Below are 22,722 nucleotides of genomic sequence, written 5' to 3' on the forward strand. Positions count from 1 at the left end.
TTCTCTTCTATATGGCTTATTATATCTGAAAAGTTCTCAACAGCTCATCACTTCCACTCATCGTCACAGTACTCAATTTCCCAGGAATGTTCAAATTACACAGCTAGAGAAGTTAGAATCATGTAAGAGTATGGCTTCTGCTTACTCTCCAGGATCACTCGCTCTTGGGCCAAGTCAGCTGCCAGCTGTCATTCAGGAGGCGCTGTGGAGACACCCACATAGTAAGGAACTGAATCCCTCCAACAGCCATGTGAGTCAGCCATCTCCAAAGCAGCTTCTCCAGGCCTGGGTGACATGCTTCTCCAGGCATTGGGTTCAATGAGACCTTAAGCCAGAATCGTCCAACTAAGCTGCCCTTGGATTCCTGACTCAGAAACTGTGGGTGATGATGCATGTTGTTTTAAGCCACATTTTTTAAGAAAAAAAATCTGAATATGTTATCTCTAGTCAATGAACATTGCTAATTAAATCACAGTCTAAAGTATCTAGTGTTTTTTAACAACTGCATTCAAAATATAGCAGCAGTAAGACAGCCCTTTGGATCTTACTTTTTTCTCTCATTAGGACTGAACTTTCAGCAGATTCTGAACAGTGTTTCTATCAAGTTCCAAAAGGTCTGAATTAGGAGGCCTTGATTACATTGGGCCTGTTTTAATTAAAGTTAGATCTTAAAGAAATGTGAAAGTACATAAAATAGTATGGGCAACAGTAAACAATGACTATATAGCTGCTGATCTCAAAATTCAACACAATGCATTTATATTTCTTTGACATTTACCAGACATCACAGATTTCTACCAGAACATCACGTAAGTTTATTTCAGATGTAACAGCAATGTTAAAATCAACAAGTTTAAATCTTAACTGCACCAAGTAAACTTAGCTATTTAAGTATTTTTAAAGTTATTCCCTCCAAAAAACTGAGGGAGCTCTTCTTTTCCACCCCACATTCCACGGTTTCTCAATAGTTAGTTCTATTTCTGGAGGACTCTCAATTGATAAGTAAACTGCTTTGGGGATATTTCAGAACTTTTTTCCCCAAATGAAAACTAATCTGGACGAATTATATATTGCATAGATTTCTCTGCAGATTTTCTTTAGAACCTAAATGTAATTACCATATAATTTTACCTATTTGCCCCACAGAAAAAAACTATCTTCCCTAAAAAATATGATGGATACATCTTGTGATCTTCTAGTTAATAGAATTATTTTACCTCAATGATAATTATTGTATTTCAAAATAACCTACTCAACATGGGACATTATTTCAGTCTTTACTGACTTCTAGGCACATGAAAGAGTGTCTAGCTTCTACCTCTTCTACATCCTCCTCTTCCATAAATGGATGGAATTATTTCATGTAAGTCTGATGTAGGACAATTCACCTTTTACAAACACAATTTAGGTTAAAGTCAGTGACTAGTGTGGAGAAAGAAACACTAAAATGATAGGGAGCCTACACACTCATTTCAAAAGTTAATATTTTTTCCTCCATAAATAATATGTACTTAATTGTCATGAGGCAGCTATTCGGTTTTCATTAACCACATCTAGGGATACATTCATAGGACTGATTAGATAGTCCAGGTGAAATGGTTATAGAAATAGAGGCAGTGTCATCTCACAAAACTCATTTATATATCAAAATCTATTTTGACATCTGAAGTTTACAAAAAGACTGAATTCTTCAAACTAATCTTGCCTTCTGTAACTCAAGCACTCTTCTCTTGGCAAGAGCAAGCTGAAGCTTATCCATGAAGGTAAAGGTGCTCAATGCTAAACTTTTCTTCTAAGCTTAGATTTGGACTGCTTAAGAAACTGATAACCAAGAAACCAGCAAGGTCTTTCTACATTTTTACTATCTTAAGATTAGAACTCTATGAACTCACTCATCAACTATCTTCTTTTTCTGTATTATTCTTGGCACTCAGCTAAGACTGTTGAAGTCTATTGTACCTTGCATTTTCACATTCTCAAATAAAAACTTAAGATTATAAGACGTGCATAAACATTGTGTAAAATAATTTTGTCATTCAATGTATTTGAAGAGATGAAACTTTTATGCCAGAATTTACACAAGAAGATAAATGTTATGAATCAGCCTTCTTTTTAAAGTCAAATGACAGAAAATTCAAGCTCTGTGCAACGTTTTAAGTCTAATGAAAACATTTCTTAGGCCACTGGTATTGGCAATGTAGAAAATTTTGAATATTGGAGATGGGATTATGGAGGAAAGCCTGAAAATTTAGAGGTCTTCTATCTTACAGAAAGTTACTGACCTGTCAAAGCCACTCCCTAAGTGCCAGAAAATGATCTGGCATAAACCAGTCCTGTCAGTACAGGAGGTCACAGTGACATTCGCGTTATTAACACTTCTAGACTTCTACTTTTCCCAAGAACAGAAGCAATGTGTTTAATAATTCCCCCTCCCCCAAATCCTTAAACTCAGTATCACAGGCACAGAATGTAAGCAAATCTGGGATGTTCTCCAACAGATATGCAATAGCACAGCTGTTATTCTCAAAAATACTGTCTAGATATTCTTTCCTCTAAAATCAAATGCTCAGTGGCCACACTTCTAACAGTCTGCGTTAGCTGACATTAAATGCATTTATTGTGCCACAAATCCTTCTAAGCTTCTGTTTAGGTATTTTTTTGTATGTCCAGGAGACAATACCTACTTCAGGTTTATTTAAGGGCACTGACCTATAAAGGACATCAACTCCATATTTAAGGTCTGACCAACTACTGTGGGTTTACTGAAGAAAAACAACAGGAGAAAAAAAGCAGATCACAACAAACCTCTTTAGGTCAGTTAAAGGCTGTATCTCTAGCTGGGATATTAAAGAAAAAAATTAATCTCACCAGCCCATATGCTAAAAGATAATGCCACTAGTAACAATCAACAGCAGGAAAAACAAACCTGCTAACCAACAGCCCACTCATTAGCAAAAAGCAGTTTAACTCACATACTGAGACCAAAGTCTAATACTACCAATTCAAACTGTCCCACCCACCTTCAGCCACCAGCAAGGAAGGAAGAAATAACTGCTTAACAGAACAAAATAAGCTTAGTATTTCTTACAAGGATAACAATGGCCCAACTCCTGAGATAATACTCAGAAGGACAAAAGGTGGATTGAAGGCAATGTATAGGGATTAGTATCCCACAAAATCTTTAAAAAACCCAAAGTACCACAAACACACTAAACTTGTCTAAGAGTTAGAGAACAAGATATTGCTGCTGCTTCTTTTTGTCCTTTGAAATAATACAATATTTTGTAGGCTCTGCCTTTCAATGTGAAAGCAGGACATTAAAAAAAAATGGAAATTGACACTCAGATTTTTGGGACCATATATACCTTAACTGTGAAACTAAACCGATCTATACCTTCTCCTTCCTACAATCAAACCACCTCACAAAAATAAGAAAACTAAAACAATCCAAACATGATTAATAAGTCCTTAAAAGTTTAACACTTTTAGAGGAAAGGGAAGCAAGTTTTGAAAGGAGGAAAAGTAAGAACAAGGAAGGGGGAAAGTTTTAAAAGAAAGGGGGGCAGGGAATCAATGGGCCTCTCTTTTATTTGGCGACAAGCAAGTGCAAGAAAGTTCATCTGTAATTTGTTCAGTTGTCTGTCTTTTGCACATCTGCGTTCTGGCCAGAAGGGACTTTGAGGTTTTTCTGCAGCACATGAGCATCTGCGGGCTCTATCCTCTTATAGTAGTTCTTCTTTGTCTCAATAATCTCAAAGCCAAACTTTCTGTAGAAGTCAATTGCAGACTCATTGCTGATCTGGACATGCCTGAGATGTAAAAGGGTATCAAAAAAAAAAAAAAAGAAAGAAATGAAGATTTCATCAGCTTTTATGTATCCTCCACAGATAGCTTCAAGTTGGTTGAAAACGAAAATAATCTTAATATCTGTATTATAAAAGAATCCACACTAGAAGCTACATCCAATATCCTATGATAAACCATAATGTAAAAGAATATTTTAAAAAAAGCATGTAAGTGTATAACTAAGTCACTTTGCTGTCAGCAGAGACTGGCACAATATTACTGTAAACCAACTATGCTTCACTGAAAAGACAAGAACCCAAAGTTGCTATCTTTGCCTTACTCTTAAGATTCAAGTATAAATCAGCTAAGTACCCTCTGATTTTGATTATTAAATTCTACTACTAAAGAGCGTGTCACTGAAAGCCCTGAACAAAACTCAGAATGACATGATTTCTTAAATTCTGAAGACTTAATCTCGGCTTCACATCTGTGACTTTGGAACTCCTACCCCAAAGTAATAAAGCAAAGTAAGAATGTTTTGTCGAAGGTTCCTTATCTATTATTAAAACAAAACAAACTTCATAACTATTATTAATACTTCCATGGTATTTCCAAAAGACAATAAGTGACCAGATTTAAATTTTTCTAGTAAAGATTTCTATTGCCAATTTATTAAATTCTTTAGATACAATCATTAAATATGACTTTACTTACAGATAGATGTTGTCAAAAGTGCCATCTTTCTCACAGATGTTTAAGACATGATTTAACATTTTAGTTCCTATTAATGAGACAAACAACAAATAAGTAATCTCATCAAAATCAATTTTTAAATTAAACATCTTTCTGAGTCCTAAAGGAATTTGAGGTAAACATCAGGCAGCCTGATTTTCCAAAATTTTGTTCTCTCTATACTACCTACAATGTTTAAAACTTCTGGCAGAAAAGCAATCTTACACCCTTCCAGTAAGAAGGAAAACAGAAAAAGGAAAAGGGGTATTAGTAACAAATCTATACAGGGCTTGCAACTGAATTATGTTAATAAGCTTCTTTGAAGAAAAAACAAAAACCACAAATAATTTTTACCAATTCCTAGCCTTCGGTATGGTGCCAGACATCCTAGTGTCATGATGTAAAGTCTCTTCTGATTCTGTGAATGATCCACCCTACAGCACACGGCACCCACTGCGATATCATTGAAATAGGCTGCCACAGAAAACAAAGACACAAGGTTTAGCAGACACAGTTTAGCAGACACAGACACATTTTATTGAATCTTCCCTTCCCTTAGACAGCAATTAAATTGCTGCTATCAGAATTAATTAAATTTTTATCAGCTACTCTTAAGTATCAATACCCTCAAAAATATCCTAAACCTTAAGAATTTAATACCCCTTTTGAGTAAAGCTAAATATGTGAAAACACGGACACAGCCTAAATAAGAAAAAATATTTAGCATTTCCTTCTAAAATTATCTATCTTGATTCTTCTCAGAACCTGGACTGCCCCCACTTCCTCACTCGTAAAACAATGAGATTAAATTAGTTATCTTTTTTTTTGCCCTGTTTAAAACCGAGGTGTCAAGAACATGAATAAACAAATGAAAGGAAGAAAAAGAATATCCTACCAAGTTTTGCTAGTTCGCCAACCTCCAGCACATCCTTGTAGAACTTGTCATTGTAGCTGACTGGAAAGATGACCTGGTTTAATCTCTTCAGCTGTTTAATATTGTGTGGTGTCACATCTCCCAGCTCGATCCGGCTACTGGAACAAACCAAAATGTACTCAATAAAATATAATAAGCTTTGTTTATTATGATGGACATAAAATTAAATTAAATTAAAAGGGTACCAAGTCTTTTTTACATGACTGATAAATTTGGCCCTTTCATAGCAACCTTATAGTCCTATGAACATCACCATTTATAAGTAGCTTTTGCCTGTCATTCCGTCCAGATTCCAACTCCTAGCTTTCATACAATTGCATATACATTTAGAGACAAATACGATAAACAACAATTACTAAGAAGGCCAGAATAATAATTGACATAAAGGTCAACATTTTCAGAGAAATTTAAAGATACCTATGACTTATCAAAAAGATTTATGATACCTAATTGGCAAAGGGGTAGCAAGATTTTTATACTCTGCTGGCAGAGATGTAAATAGACACAGTATCTCTGGAAGACAATCTAGCACTATGTATTGAGAAGCGTAAAAAGTACACCTCCTTAGTCAAAGCAACCCCACTGCAGGAATTTTTTCTAAGAAAATAATCAAAACATGCAAAAATCATGTGTATTCTATTCACTTGACACAGAAACCACACATGGGGTGGTAATCAAATGCAGATTACAGGAACCACCCACCCCCACCTCGAGCCTCACCCCCACCCCATCCCTACCAACTCCCACCACACACACATACCTTCAGAAGCAGAATATCTGGAAATGGAACATGGGAATCTACATTTTGAAAACAAAACCAACCAAACAAAACAAATCCTAGCTTGAAGACTACTTATCAAGAACACAAAACACACAAACACAAAAAAACCCTACTCATCAAAAACAGCAGCATTGCTAAGAAACTATACTTAACCAAAACAATTGGTTCCATGGGAAAAGACTAAAAAGTTTTGGGATTCACAGTGATAAAGTTGTTTTGCCTATATGAAAGTGAAAGTCACTCACTCTTGTCCAACTCTGGGTAACCCCATGGACTATACAGTCCATGGAATTCTCCAGGCCAGATTATTGGGGTGGGTAGCCATTCCCTTCTCCAGGGGATCTTCCCAACCCAGGGATAGAACCCATGTCTCCCATATTGCAGGCAGATTCTTTACTAGCTGAGCCACAAGGGAAGCCCAAGAATATTGGAGTGGGTAGCCTATCTCTTCTCCAGTGGATCTTCCCGAGCCAGGAATTGAACTGGGGTCTGGTCTCCTGCAGTGCAGGCGGATTCGTTACCAACTGAACTATCAGGGAAGCCCAACCTGTCAACAAATGAAATTTTTAGGAGCTCAAGTCAATCTCACCACCACAAGCTAAACGTTGATCAACAGTGACAAGACAAACCTAAAATCTTAATAGTAGGTGGTAAAAAGATTTACAGAAAACATTGTCAAATCAAATATTGAATTCAAAAATAAACAAATGAATTAAAAAATAAACAAAACAATCTGGGGTCAACCAAATTAGAAAATGATGGAGGTCCTACTGCTAGGTGCTAGTTCCAGACCACAATGGCATTAGTCAATAGCAGGAAAATGCAAACAATGCACCCTAATTAATCATTTACATCATATGCACAGAGGTTTTGAAAACTCTCTGTTGGAGAAATGACTAAATAAAAAAGTTAATCATCTCTCTTTTATAATGACATAAAAAAAGAAAAAGAAAAAAATCTGAGTGTCCACCATTAGAGGACTGGTTAATTAAATAAAGCATAATACATTTATACTACTAGCACAGAAAAATATTGATATATTGTCTTCTGGGGGCGAACATGTGTGTGTGTGTATCTTTTCCCAACTTTTGCTAACATACAGAAAAATGTTTGTGGTGAGAACTGTAGATAATTTTGATAACAATATTCTCTGAAATATTATAACAACAAAAAAAAACCTGATTACAGACCATTATGCTCATTTGGAACATTAGTCTTTCTAACTCAATTATTTCATTTTTATGGTACTGATTTTTATTGTTCCCTAATGACTGACCACACTTGTGTATCTGGCATGTCTTAAAATGTAAGCACACTGAATTTCTTAGCAACCACACAAATTTTAAGATGCAAGACATTCCAGTAAAAAACATAATCTACTCTTTTATAAAGAAGGATTCCTTTCATTTAGTTAACACATCCATCAACTTTTTATTTTGGTGAGAACATTTAAGTTCTACTGTTAAAATTACACTATAGTGTTATCAACTATATTTTAGATTCTCTGACGTTATTTACCTTATAGCTCAAAGTTTCTGCCCTTTCACCAACCTGGCAACCACTTTCCTACTGTTTCTATGAACATGACACTTTTCTTTTTTAAAGAGTCCACGTACCAGTGACACTATCCAGTATCTGTTTTTCTTTATCTGGCTTATTTCACTTAACCAAATATTATTCTTCAGTATTATACTACAAACTGGGTACAGTAATTTATTTTAAATATGAGACAGGTTATATTGATTATATTTAGAACACACTAAAAATCACTCCAGGGAAATTTCCTGGTGGCCCAGTGGTTAAGACCCCACAGTTTCATTGCAGGGGGCACAGGTCTGATCCCTGGCTGGGGAATTAACATCTTGCATGCTGTGCAGAACAGCAAAAAGAAAAAAAAGAAAAAGAAAAAAAAAAAACTCCATTGCTCTTTAAAGCCGGTCTCTGTATTTTAAGTGACTGAAAATTTACATTATGAACTCTAATAGTAAACAATAATAAAGGAAAATGTCAAAATCCATGAAGTGAAGCTTCTAGATAATAACTTTAAAGAACTTGAGTTTTTAAGAGTTTAAGAATAATTTCTAGGTAATTACCATGCAGATGGTGACTGCAGCCATGAATTTAAAAGACACTTGCTCCTTGGAAGAAAAACTATGACAAACTTAGATGCTGTATTAAAAAGCAGGGACATTATTTTACCAACAAAGGTCCATATAGTCAAAGCTATGGTTTTTCCAGTAGTCACAAATGGATGTGAGCGTTGGACTATAAAGAGAGCTGAGAGCCAAAGAATTGATGCTTTTGAAACCTGGGGTTGGAGAAGACTCTTATGAGTCTCTTGGACAGCAAGATCAAACCAATCAACCCTAAAGGAAATCACTCCTGAAAATTCACTGGAAAGACTGATGCTAAAGGTCCAATACTTTGGCCACCTGATGGGAAGAACTGACTCATTAAAAAAGACCCTGATGCTGGGAAAGATTGAAGACAGGCGGAGAAGGGGACAACAGAGGATGAGGTGGTTGGATGGTATCACTGACTCGATGGACAGGAGTTTGAGCAAGCTCCAGGAGACGGTGACAGACAGGGAAGCCTGGTGTGCTGCAGTCCGTGGAGTGGCAAAGGGCTGGATACGACTGAGCGACTGAACTGAACTGAACAATGCTTCAAGATAATAAATAAATTTTTAAAAAGATAATAACCAGGTACTGTGTGATTTCAAACAGAAGAAAAAGGTGGCAGTGGTGCAGTGTGATAGACTGAAACTATAATAAAAGCTAACTACTAAAAGTTTCCATCAGGGTGGGCAGTCATGACTGAACACAGAACTTTCCTTAGTGGTCCAGTGGTGAAGAATCTACCTGCCAGTGCAGGGGGCACAGGTTCAATCCCTGGTCCCAGAAGATTCCACATGCCTTGGGGCAACTAAGCCTGGTGCCACAGCTCTGAGCCCGTGTGCCATGAAGCTCATGCTCTCCAATAAGAGAAGCCACTGCACTGCAACTAGAGACAAGCCCTGGCTCAGCACAACTAGAAAAAGCCTCTATGCAGCAACGAAGAACCAGTGCAATAAAGAAATAAATCTTTAAAGACTAAATATGAAATACAATACTGAATCATTAGGGAATACACAGTTTAATCTTTCCCTGCCTAATTTAAATCCAGCACCACAGAAATGTTAGGTGTATACAATCTTTCAATATTATTCTCTGCACATACACAGTAACAAACATTTAAGAAAGAAATTAACCAAGTGTGATTTTTTAAATTGAAGTATAGTTGATTTACCATGTTGTGCCAATATCTGCTGTACAATAAAGTGATTCACATATATATATTCTTTTTTAAATATTCTTTTCCATTACGTTTATCCAAGGAGATAGGATATAGTTACATGTGCTATACAGTAGGACTCTGTTGTTTGTAATCAATGTTTATCATTACCAGACTGTCAGCATATGGGAGAAACAGAAACTCAAAATGTCTATTAAATGTAATTTTGTCAGCAAAATTCACCTTCAAATACAATTTAACTCTCTTGAACATGATATTCTGATTGAAATGGAACACTTCTGTAATCCTGATCACTTAGTTCCAAATTATTCCAAGATGTGGATATTCTAAATATATCAGAGTAGTATCAACTTATAAATTAACTACAGAATGTGTAGTATTAAAGGCATAAACAGACAGCTAGGTAGAAATGTCAAGTATTTAGAACACCATTTGACTGTAAACAACCAAAAAGCTTTTAAAAGTCTGAAAGAATTTGATTCAAAAATTAATAGCTTTAAAAATTTTTTTTAATTGAAGAAAATTATTAGAGCTTTTAAGAATTCCATCTGTGAATCTAAAATTTTCTACAGTTCTTAAGAACATAGTAAGTTACCTATTAAAGCATAAATCAGTTCTATTTCAGTATGTATTTCAGCATCTATGTGCTAACACCTGGAATGCAAAGGAGTTTACATCTAGTAGAAAACACAGGTGTATATAATACAGTGTGAAAGTAAGAGCAAACATATCAGTTCAGTTTAGTTCGGTTGCATCTGAATCTTTGCCACTCTACGGACAGCAGTATGCCAGGCTTCCCTGTCCATCACCAACTCCCAGAGCTTGCTCAAACTCATGTCCACTGAGTTGGTGATACCATCCAACCATCTTATCCTCTATCGTCCCCTTCTCCCCCTGCCTTCAATCCTTCCCATCATCAGGGTCTTTTCTAATGAGTCAGGTTTTCCCATCAGGTGCATATGTATATAAAATGTAAAAATACTAGAATGGAAGTGATCCTGGGAAAGGTAATGGAGGATGACCAGGAGTTTGTTTTGTGGGAGGGCAAGAATTGCAAAATATACCCATGTACAAGGACAAAGGAGAAGACCCAGCAAGACAGTAGAAGGGGGGAAATCGCATTTACAATCAAATCATATCCACCAGAGATGCTCAGAGGGCTCAAACAAAACCTTGCGTATGCGTACCAGGAGACTCCAGAGACTGAGCCAGACCTGCCTTTGAGGGTCTGAGTGTCTCCTGTGGAGGTACAAGTCAGCAGTGGCCTGCTGCAGTGTCAGGGACACTGAGTGTGGCAGTGCAAGCAGGTCACCATTATCTTCATTACCTCCACCATAGTTTGGCCTCAGGTCAAACAACAAGGAGGGAATACAACCCCGCCCAACAACAGAAAATTGGACTGAAGATTTATTGGGAATGGCCCCACCCATCAGAACAAGACACAGTTACCCCCTCAGTCAGTTTCTCCTATCAGGAAGCTTCTTATAAGCCTCTTATCTTTATCCATCAGAGGGCAGACTGAAAACCAAAATCACAGAAAACTAACGAATCTGATCGCATGGACCACAGCTTTGTCTAACTCAGTAAGACTATAAGCCATGCCATGTAGGGCCACCCTAGACAGAGGTGTCATGGTGGAGAGTTCTGACAAAACGTGGGCCACTGGAGAAGGGAATGGCAAACCACTTCAGTATTCTTGCCCTGAGAACCCCATGAACAGTATGAAAAGGCAAAAAGATAGGACACTGAAAGATGAACACCCCAGGTGGGTAGATGTCCAATATGCCACTGGAGATCAGTGGAGAAATAACTCCACAAAGAATGAAGAGACGGAGCCAAAGCAAAAACACCCCCCCAGCTGTGGATGTGACGGGTGATGGAAGTCAAGTCCAATGCTATAAAGAGCAATATTGAATAGGAACCTGAAATGTTAAGTCCATGAATCAAGGCAAATTCGAAGTGGTTAAACAGGAGATGGCAAGAGTGCACGACGACATTTTAGGAATCTGTGAAATAAAATGGGACTGGAATGGGTGAATTTAACTCAGATGACCATTATATCTACTACTGTGGGCAAGAATCCCTTAGAAGAAATGGAGCAGCCATCATAGTCAACAAAAGAGTCCCAAAAGCAGTACTTGATGCCGTCTCAAAAACGACAGAATGATCTCTGTTCATTTCCAAGGCAAACCATTTAATATCACAGTAATCCAAGCCTATGGCTCAACCAGTAATGCTGAAGCTGAAATTGAACGGTTCTGTGAAGACCTACAAGACCTCCCAGAACTAACATCCAAAAAAGATGTCCTTTTCATTATAGAGAACTGGAATGCAAAAACAGGGAGTCAAGAAACACCTGGAGTAATGGGCAAATTTGGCCTTGGAGTACAGAATGAAGCAGGGCAAAGGCTAACAGAGTTTTGCCTAGAGAATGCACCTCTCCCAACAACACAAGAGAAGACTCTACACATGGGCATCACCAGATGATCAATACTGAAATCAGACTGATTATATTCTTTGCAGCGGAAGATGGTAAAGCTCTAGACAGTCAGCAAAAGCAAGACTGGGAACTGACTGTGCCTCAGAGCATGAACTCCTTATTGCCAAATTCAGACTTAAATTGAAGAAGTAGGGAAAACCACTAGACCATTCAGGTATGACCTAAATCAAATCCCTTACCATTATACCGTGGAAGTGACAAATAGATTCAAGGGATTAGATCTGTTAGAGTGCCTGGTGAACTATGGACAGAGCTTTGCGACACTGTACAGGAGGCAGGGATCAAGATCATCCCCAAGAAAAAGAAATGCAGAAAGGTAAAATGGTTGTCTGAGGACGCCTTACAAATAGCTGTGAAAGAAGAGAAGTGAAAGGCAAAGGAGAAAAGGAAAGATATACCCATTTGAATGCAGAGTTCCAAAGAATAGCAAGGAGAGATAAGAAAGTCTTCCTCAGGGATCAATGCAAAGAAATAGAGGAAAACAACATAATAGGAAACAATAGAAGGGAAAGACTAGAGATCTCTTCAAGAAAATTAGAAACGCCAAGGGAACATTTCATGCAAAGATGGGAACAATAAAGGACAGAAATGGTATGGACCTAAAAGAAGCAAAGATATTAAGAAGAGGTGGCAAGAATACACAGAGGAACTATCCAGAAAAGATCTTCATGACCCAGAGACCCACAATGGTGTGATCACTCACCTAGAGCCAGACATCCTGGAATGCAAAGTCAAGTGGGCCTTAGGAAGCATCACTATGAACAAAGCTAGTGGAGGTAATGGAATCCCAGTTGAGCTTTTTCAAATCCTGAAAGATGATGCTGTGAAAGTGCTGCACTCAATAGTCAGCAAATTTGGGAAACTCAGCAGTGGCCACAGGACTGGAAAAGGTCAGTTTTCAGTCCAGTCCCAAAGAAAGGCAATGCCAAAGAATGTTCAAACTACCACACAATTGCACTCATCCCACATGCTAGCAAAGTAATGCTCAAAATTCTCCAAGCCAGGCTTCAACAGTACATGAACTGTGGACTTCCAGATGTTCAAGCTGGATTTAGAATAGGCAGAGGAACCAGAGATTAAATTGCCAACATCCACTGGATTGCAGAAACAGCAGGGGAGTTCCAGAAAAACATCTACTTCTGTTTTGTTGACTATGCCAAAGCCTTTGACTGTGTGGATCACCCCAAACTGTGCAAAATTCTGAGAGATGGGAATACCAGACCACCTGACCTGCCTCCTGAGAAATCTGCATGCAGGTCAAGAAGCAACAGTCAGAACCAGGCATGGAATAGACTGGTTCCAAATCAGGAAAGGAGTACGTCAAAGCTGTATATTGTCACCCTGCTTATTGAAATTATATGCAGAGTACATGTGAAATGCTGAGCTGGATGAAGCACAAGCTGGAATCAAGATTGCTGGGAGAAATATCAATAAGCTCAGATATGCAGATAATACCACCCTTATGGCAAAAATTGAAGAACTAAAGAGCCTCTTGATGAAAGTGCAAGAGAGTAGAAAAGTTGCATTAAAACTCAACATTCAGAAAACTAAGATCACAGCAGCTGGGCCCTTTACTTCATGGAAAATAGATGGGGGAAAAAAAAGGAGACAGTGAGAGACTTTATTTTTTGGGGCTCCAAAATCACTGCAGATGGTGACCGCAGCCATGAAATTAAAAGATGCTTACTCCTTAGAAGAAAAGCTATGACCAACTTAGATGGAATATTAAAAAGCAGAGACCTTACTTTGCCAAAAAAGGTCTGTCTAGTCAAGGCTATGGTTTTTCCAGTAGTCATGTATGGATGTGAGAGCTGGACTATAAAGAAAGCTGAGCATCAAACAATTGATGCTTTTGAACTGTGGTTGTGAATATACTCTTGAAAGTCCCTTAGACATTAAGGAGATCTAACCAATCCATCCTAAAGTCCTAAATATTCATTGGAATGGCTGATGCTGAAGCTCCAATACTTTGGCCACCTGATGTAAAAAACGGACTCATTGGAAAAGACCCTGATGCTGGGAAAGATTGAAGGCGGGAGGAGAAAGGGATGACAGAGCATGAGATGACTGCATGCACATGACTTTAAGCAAGCTCTGGCAGTTGGTGATGGACAGGGAAGCCTGGTGTGCTGCAGTCCACAGGGTCACAAAGAGTCAGACATGACTGAGTGACCGAACTGAAGTACTGCAATTTAAGGAGATGGTAGAACACCAACAAAGAGAAATCATGTACTCCCCAAACCACATGCAGTTTGCTATAGTAAAAGTATGTTTTTATGTAATAAACATGGAAGCTAGGATTGAAGAGGAAGCAGAACCAATTTTATGAGGGCCTTGCACATCGAGTTGGTATGGCTCATGTTCTCTACCTACCTTTTCTTGGTGACTTCAATCCATATATAGTCCTATGAATTTAATGCTGCCAACCCAATTTCTGTCACTTCCTAGAAGTCATTCCTATATGCAAAACATCTCTAGCAGACACTTCAAATCAAACATATCCAAAAATAAATATCTGATCTTACCCAGAAAATCTGCTTCGCCTGCAATTTGCCCCATCTCAGTTGGTGGCTTTTCCATCCTTGGCTGAAAGTTATTCTGTAACCCCCTTTGCTGCTGCTGCTAAGTCCCTGAGCCACCAGGGAAGCCCAAAGTATGCATGCTTTTTTCCATCCAGTTTCAGACCTGGACCTTTTGCCTGTGAGGCAAACCTGATAACCACTGCTGCTGCTGTTGCTAAGTCGAGTCAGTCATGTCCGACTCTGCAACCCCACAGAAGCTCCTCCATCCCTGGGATTCTCCAGGCAAGAACAATGGAGTGGGTTGCCATTTCCTTCTCCAACGCACGAAAGTGAAAAGTGAAAGTGAAGTTGCTCAGTCGTGTTCGACTCTTCGAGACCCCATGGACTAAAGCCTACCAGGCTCCTCCGTCCATGAGATTTTCCAGGCAAGAGTACTGGAGTGGGTTGCCACTGCCTTCTCCGGTCACCCCCTTTAAGTCAGTTTAAATGATACATCAGTAAGTCTTACTCTGACACAGCCTTCTCCCCCCTTACATATCTTTGATAGGTTTTCTTATCAATAAGGTTTATTGGCATCAAAGTTTGGAAGTATTTCTTCTTGCTCTTCAGTTCTGTCAATGCTTGCTTCTATTTTCAACGTTTGGGACTGTTATGAGTTGGTGAATCAATCCTTTTATCATTTTAAAATGTCCACCTTTTTGATGTAATATTCCTCATCTTAAAGTTACTTCGTTTATCACTATAGACACACTGTCTTCTAATCAATGTTGCATAGTGTATTTTCTATCACTCTTTACTTTGAACTTCTGTTCCTTAAAGTGTATCTTCTTGTGAACAGCATAAGCCTAAATCTTGTTCCTTTAATCTGATAATCAGAGCATTCAGTCTGTTCAGATTTAACATAAGTATTGTTTTAGTCTATTCAAGTCTATCAGTTTGCAGTTTTCTAATCTATATCAACTATTAGTTGTTACCTTATGTTTCCAGGCTTTTTGAGGATAAATCTGCTTTCTTAGGAGGAAAAAAAATTATTCCTTAGATTAAAAAACAAAGTTCACATAAAATTTTTTTTGTTTTTTTTTTTCCTTTGGTTACATCACACAGCTTACAGGATCTTAGTTACACACCCAGAGATCAAACGTGGGCCCACAGGAGTGAAAGCACGAAGCTCTAAGCACTAGGCTGCCAAGGAATTCCCTATATAAAATTAACCTTAGGCATATGGTTCTGATTTTTGACAAATATGTACAGTCACCTAACTACCACTTAATTATCAAGAAACAGAATGATTCTATCACCCCAAAAGTCTCCCACATGACCTTTTGCAGTTTCACTCTACCACCACTCCCAGGAAGCCATTTATCTGTTTTGTTTCCCATAGTTTTGCCTTCCCAACAGTTATCATATAAACACACAATACACAGTTATTTGCATGGCTTCTTTCATTCAGCGTAATGCCTTTGAGATTCACCATACTATTATTATCAACAATTCATTCTTATACGGATGTAGCATGAGTTTATACTTTTATTGGGTGTTTCTAGTTTGGGGAGATTATAAAGTTGCTACAATGTCTGTACAGATTCTTGTGTGAATGTAAGTTTTTCTTTCTCCTAAATACGTAGGAGACGGGGTGCCGGGTCATTAGCTAAGTATACAAGAGTTTCAGGTGTTCTGCATCCAAATTAGCATTTGGCACTATGAACTTTTAAAATCCCTTTCTAATAGATTTGTAGTGACATTTCACTGTGGTTCTCATTTGCATATCCCTAAATAATGGTGAACATCTTTTCATGTACTTCTTTGCCACTCATGTATTTTCTGTGGTAAAAGAGATGTTGTAATCTATTACTCTTAAAAAACTGGGTTTGAAATATTGAGACTTAAGTTACTATGAATACATGTCCTTTGCAAGTTATGTGTGTTGCAGAAGATTTATCCCAGTTGCGGCTTTTTTCATTTTCTTAGCAGTGTTTTTCACACAGCAGAAGTTATACATTTTGAAGAACTTTTGTGGATCATACTTTTCAGGGTCATATCTAACAAATCTTTGCCTGATACAAGGTCATTAAGATTTAGATTTTTGTTTTCTTCTAGAAGTTTTATTACACTTAGGTGTATGAACCCAATCCCTGTACATTGTTCTTGTTTTTCTCTTAAACAGCCTTCTTGAAGTATGATTTACATAGTATAAAATTCACCTACTTTAAGTGTACAATTCAAGGATTTTAATTTTTATTACAGAGTTGTGATCTTAACAATATTGAGTCTTTCTACCCATGCACAGTGTGTATGTCTCCATTTACTGACCTTTTTTCACGTTTGTCAGCAATGTCCAGCAGTTTTCAATGTGCAGGTTTTTTGCATCTTTGGTCAGATTTGTCCCTAAATATTTCACTTTTTTGATGCTTCTGTAAACTTTTTTTTAAAATTCATTTTGGCCACACTGTGTCTTAGTTGTAGTGGGTGGAACTATGACCTTCACTGCAGCATTCATGATCTAGTTCCCTAACCAGGGATCAAACCCAGGCCCCTTGTATTAGGAGCACAGAGTCTTAGTCACTGAACCAACAGGGAATCCCAATGATATTTTGTTTGTTTGTTTGTTTTCTCTTGCGCACACAAATTTTATTTGACCGAAGCAGTTGGAATTGGGGTGCTGTCAGTTTTGCAAGGACTTGGTAAAAGTCTTTGCCAGAAATTAGCAAGAGAGAAGTTAATGATGTGCTACTGAGAATTTTCAGGTATCGCAAAGCAGTTCTGTTTCCTTCATTTTCACTTTTTTAGATTCCCTGTTTTGTCAGCTGAAAGAATCCATATTTTCTGGATCAAGCATTCTGTTTCCATTTATTTTTATAAATACTCAACTAAAATGATTGGTTTTATTTTTCATTCTAGTTCAATTTAAATGTTAGCCAATCCATTAATGACTAGCCTAAGTACACATATTTATCTTATCCTTTTACAATGAGTTAAAGGGGGAAAATTGTTAGCTATATTACTAGAACATTATTGAATGCTAATGACAGTTCAGGTACTGTTTTAAACTCTACATGCATTACCTGTTTAATCGTAATAACCTGTCACTCAGTCGTGTCCAACTCTTTGGGACCCCACGGACTGTAGTCTACCAGGCTCCTCCGTCTATGGGATTTTCCAGGCAAGAATACTGGAGTGGGTTGCCATTTCCTTCTCCATGATATTTTGTTTTAATATCAATTTTCAATAGTTTGTTCCTTGGTATATGGAAACACAATTTCTCATTTTAAGGATGTGAAGTATCTTATACTCAATGTATAATAAAAAAGTCTAACAAAAAACTATTTATATAGAGTTGTTAAGCCATCCTCTCAATTTAGCTTTAGAGCACTCACATCATACCCCTCAAATCTCTCGCGCACAGCTGAGATAAATCCCCTTACCTACTCCAAGGCAGCCACTAAACTCACCTTCTTTCTCAAGACTTACCATTTCTGACATTTCATATAAAGTGATCTTTTGAACTAGACTTCCTTCAAACAGCATGTTTCTGAGGTTCAACTATATTCCAATTTGTCAGTAGCTGAATAGTATTTCATTGTATGAATATATCACATTTTGTTTATCCATTTACCACTTGCTGGGATTTTAACTGTGTTTACTTCATGGCTATTATAAACAATGCTGCTATGAATACTGCATACAAATCTGTATGCAGAGATATACTTCATCTTTTTTTCTGGTAGATACCTAGAAGTGGGACTGCTGGGTCATATGGCAAATATGTTTTACTTTTTAAAGAAACTGCCTGTGGTAGGCAGAATGATGACACCTAGAGGCTGTCTAATCCCAGGAACCTTTAATATGTTATCTTATATGAAAAATGAACTTTGCAGATATAAGAACCTGAGACAGAAAAATTAACCAGGACTATCTGGTTGGGTCCTCTGTAATCATACAGATTCTTAGGAATCAGAGAAGATGTGACAACAAAGAAAAGAGAGATTTAAAGATGCTATGCTGCTGGCTTTGAAGATGAACCATAAACCAAGGCATAGAAGTAGTCTGCAGAAGTTGAAAAGGCAAGAAAACATTATCTTAGGCCTTTGGGAAAAACACAGATCTACTTTATCAGTTTCTTAGAACTGCACAGACTCAGTGGCTTAAAACAATAGAAATATATTCTCTCAAAGTTCTGGAGGCCAGAAGTCCAAAATCAGAGTGTCAGTAGGGCCATGCTCTCTAGGCTCTGGAGCAGAATCTTTCCTCACCTTTGCCAGCTTTTGGCGGCCTCAGATGTTTCTAATGTCTGCCTCAATCTTTACATGATCTTCTGTGTGTATGTAGGCTCTCTTCTTACAAGCACATCAGGGCCCACCCTAAAGTATGACCTCATCTCAATTATATTTGTAAAGACCCTATTTCTAAATAAGGTCACACTCTGAGGTCTAAGGTAGACAGGAGTCATTATACCTACCAACACCTTGATTTTAACACAGTGAAACCAATTTCAGACTTTTGATCTTAAGAACCAAGAGGATACATCTGTGCTGTTTAAGTCACCAAGTTTGTAGTCATTTGCTATAGTGGTAAGGGTAAACTAATACCTTGTTAAACTGTTTCCTTAAGGGGCCACACCATTTATATTCCTATTAGTAGTGTATTAAGGTTCCAGTTTCTCCATATCCTCATCAATGCTTTTTTACTGCCTTTCTGTTTATAGCTATTCTACTGGTATGAAGTGATAATCTCATTGGATTTGCATTTCTCTAATCATGCCAAGCAATTTTTTTCCCCTTTGATTTGGTCATTAGCCACTGGTACATCTTCTTTGGTGAAACATCTATTTAAATCTTTTGCCCATGATCTAGGACTTGGAATAAACCTACAGTTTTTACATTAGTCCATAAAAAAAGAATTCCCATTTTAAAATTATCTCGCTGAGTTGTAAGGATCGTTTACATATCCTGGATATAAGTCCTTTATCACATACATAATCTACAACTATTTTCTCTCAATTCATGGCTTGTCTTTTCATTTTCTATGTACCATACTAATGTGAGTTGTTACTAATAGGGGATAGTGGGAATACAGGGAAAATGGGTCTGCACCACCTTCAGAAATATAAATCTAAAACCATAACCAAAACTATTCTAAGTAATAATTTTTTTTTTTAAAGGAGGAAGAACTGTCAGATTATAAAAGATGGCGAGATACTTCAGCCAACTGGGACATGTGGACCTTTATGGATTCTGACTTGAACAAGCCTAATACAGACTGGGTGTCAGATCATAATATGGTATTAGGTATAACAGTATTGTAGTTACTTACTAATGACATTACTTCTGATACCAAAACTCAGTAGAAAGCACTCAATGTCTCAATTATTCTTTACTATTTTAAAGAACAAAAGGAGGCTAGAAGTTCAAACTTTTAACAAACTACTAAAACTTCTCTATTTCCAGCTGTAGCAAGCTTTCTGTTTTTGTAGAAGGGAAGCTGAATGAGAGGTAGATGAGAATGAACCTTCCATTCTGGTACAGACCTAATCTAAATTCAGCAATCTCTAGCCTGTCATGGTCTGTTTTTGGTGTAACTGGCTACATAGTCAGACGAGCCTCCCCACCCTGCCACATTGAAACTACAGTGTCCCTCTGTTCCAAGACCTTCTGCTGCCCCATGAGGAACCAGATCCAAGGAGGCTCAAGTTCCTTATATATAATGACACAGTACAGTTGGCCTTCTTTATAATACTGTCAAGTATTTTAAAGGTAAGAATAATCATTAAAAGTATTTATATAACCATTCAAATGCTACCTAATGTGACTGGATGCAATGTTGTTAAGTAGATAGAATGCACCTGAACTTTTTACTTTATTCTAACTCCTAAGGAAAGAATTCTCTTTTGTAAGACATCACTTTGAGAGTTGTTTCCTGGAATATCAATAATGTATACTGCAGATCTTCTATTTATGGGAACAGATCACATTACCAAGAATGTCTACACTGGGAAGAAAATCTAAAAACTACCAAAAGTGAAATAAAGTGAAAAATGTTAGTCGCTCAGTCATGTCTAACTCCTTGTGACTCCATGGGTTGTACCGTGCAAGACTCCTCTGTCCATGGAATTCTCCAGGCAAGAAAACTGGAGCGAGTTGCCATTTCCTCCTCCAGGAGATCTATCCAACCCAGGGAATGAGCCCACATCTCTTGAGTCTCCTGCACCGGCACCTGAATTTCAGAAGTAAAAGAATAGGAGCCCATAAAGATACCTGAAAAAAAAATCTTCAAGAGAGTTTAGGCATTAATCTGGAGAAGCAGTGTATGTGACATAATTAGTATTGAGGAACTGTGACTCAAACTCAAATTGGCCTAATTCTGAAAGCTGGGTTTTTTAATCACTACACTAACTACTTACTTTAGATAAAATTTCAATATAATTTTGACAATGTAAACTACTTTTAATGGATCAGTTTAAGACCTCTGCTCTGTAGATAAGCAGATCTGTTTGAGTCAACAATTTTTTGTTTTTCCTAATTAAGTTGGCTGCTAATTTTTAAACCAGGAGATTTTCTACATAAACCTTACATTTCTTGTTTAACACAATTACCTTATATGCTTGATGCCAGGTCCTGGGTTCCTGCTGGCACTAGAGTTCACAACCCTAACTAAAAAACTGAAGACAGCAGTTATTAAAGAAACTATTAGCTCAGTAAATTCACATGATATGTCATTTTTTGTTTTTTAAATCCATAACAAACTCTTAAGACATCTCCATACCAAAATTTTGAGACTAAGGAAGGATCTAAAGGGGTGGGGGCAGACTGATACTGCACAAGCACCCACAGAAATGTGAACCAAATCCTTAGATCTGGAAAACACAGCTACTTGCCTCCTACTTTACAGAGCAGCAACACAAGATTTGCCTGTTACTCAGACAAATCTCATATAATTGTTGCACTTAGAATACAGTAGTAGGAAATCTTTACTCTTAGCTTAAAAAACAAGTGCTATGATAAAATGAAACAATCTGTGTAAAACATTTAGTAGCAACATCAGATAATCAGCAGTTTAAATATTTCTAGCTTTTTAAAGGTAATGTCAATTATGGCCATAATTATAAAACAAAATTTAGGGGCAATATTCTGAAAGGCCACAAGATGGAGGCATGACTACACAGAAGTGGGTCTTTTTGTACAAAGTCTGACCGCTAAAGTTACATAGCAACAAGAGAAAATGATGTACAGAGAAAGCTTAAAGCCTTTATACCTTAGATGAGTTTTAAGTGCACCTTGGCACAAAATTTTAACTGGTCACCTCGTATGAAGAAGGGTTTGATTTGGAAGGGACCTCAGAAGCCACTGACTCTAATCCCCTTCATTTTATAGATGACAGAAGTGAAGCCTAGACAGGTATGCCTGCAGCCAATTATCAATAAAATCCAGAATCAGGCCTATGTCTGCGAATGTTATTACAGTGCAAGGTTAGCTACACTGTATGACTTTCCTCAAAGAAGTCATCTTCTCAAGGTTAAAAACACTTATCTAAGGTGTACTGATAAAGCAGCTTTGCATAAAATTTAAGTTTTCTAACAAGGATCAAAGTATGCCCATGGTCCTTTGATATAAATTTTAAGGGGTTTAAAGGATAATTTTTTCTTAGCTAGCAGTAATCTGGTTCTAAACTCTTGCCTTCAAGTAAATTACATGGAAGAGTGATTCCTCTAAAGTATAAATTCCTTGAACCTAAAAGTAAACCCACTCAGCATTTGTCAAAGCACACAGCTTAAATACTAACTGTTCTTGAGGCCTTAACCTGTCATCCTGCTGAGATTTCTACCTCATTTGAACTATATCACAGTTGTACTCTTTCAAGACACATAACCTCTGCACTGCTATAAGCATTTGTTTTTGAACCTAACCTCTATAAAACTTAGGGCAGAATCTCAACTACTTCACAGAATTGCTAATTTAATTTCAGTATATCTAAGAATCTCTAGGACCTTAGTAAAACTCATGAACCCTCTTTCATCTTATCTAGATTTTAGAGCAGTTTCTCAATTTTGGCCCTACTGATATTTAGGGCTCAATAATTCTGTTGTGAGGGGCTTCACAGAGCACTGTGGGATGTTTAGCAGCATTGCTAGCCCTACCCACTAGATGCCAGTAACCATCCCCCCTACTGAGATTACTTA

At 37.4% G+C, this 22,722-nt stretch overlaps 1 protein-coding gene across 2 annotated transcripts in view; it reads right to left on the minus strand.

The window, feature by feature from the left end:
* Positions 1–791: 791 nt before the first annotated feature.
* The window catches only part of NAA50 (N-alpha-acetyltransferase 50, NatE catalytic subunit), a 29,720-nt gene continuing 7,789 nt past the window's right edge, over positions 792–22,722 (minus strand). The window contains exons 2-5 of one of the 2 annotated variants that reach the window (XM_020879696.2): positions 5,414–5,547; positions 4,873–4,992; positions 4,501–4,567; positions 792–3,809 (exon numbers count right to left, since the gene is read on the minus strand). In XM_020879696.2, the coding sequence (XP_020735355.1) occupies positions 3,632–3,809; positions 4,501–4,567; positions 4,873–4,992; positions 5,414–5,547 (499 nt within the window). In that variant the 3' untranslated portion in view covers positions 792–3,631. Of the gene's footprint in view, positions 3,810–4,500; positions 4,568–4,872; positions 4,993–5,413; positions 5,551–22,722 lie in introns of both variants that reach the window. The other variant, XM_020879695.2, reaches the window with a different exon arrangement.

The sequence above is a fragment of the Odocoileus virginianus genome, chromosome 4 (genome assembly GCF_023699985.2).
Source record: "Odocoileus virginianus isolate 20LAN1187 ecotype Illinois chromosome 4, Ovbor_1.2, whole genome shotgun sequence".
NCBI classification, from domain to species: Eukaryota; Metazoa; Chordata; class Mammalia; order Artiodactyla; family Cervidae; genus Odocoileus; species Odocoileus virginianus.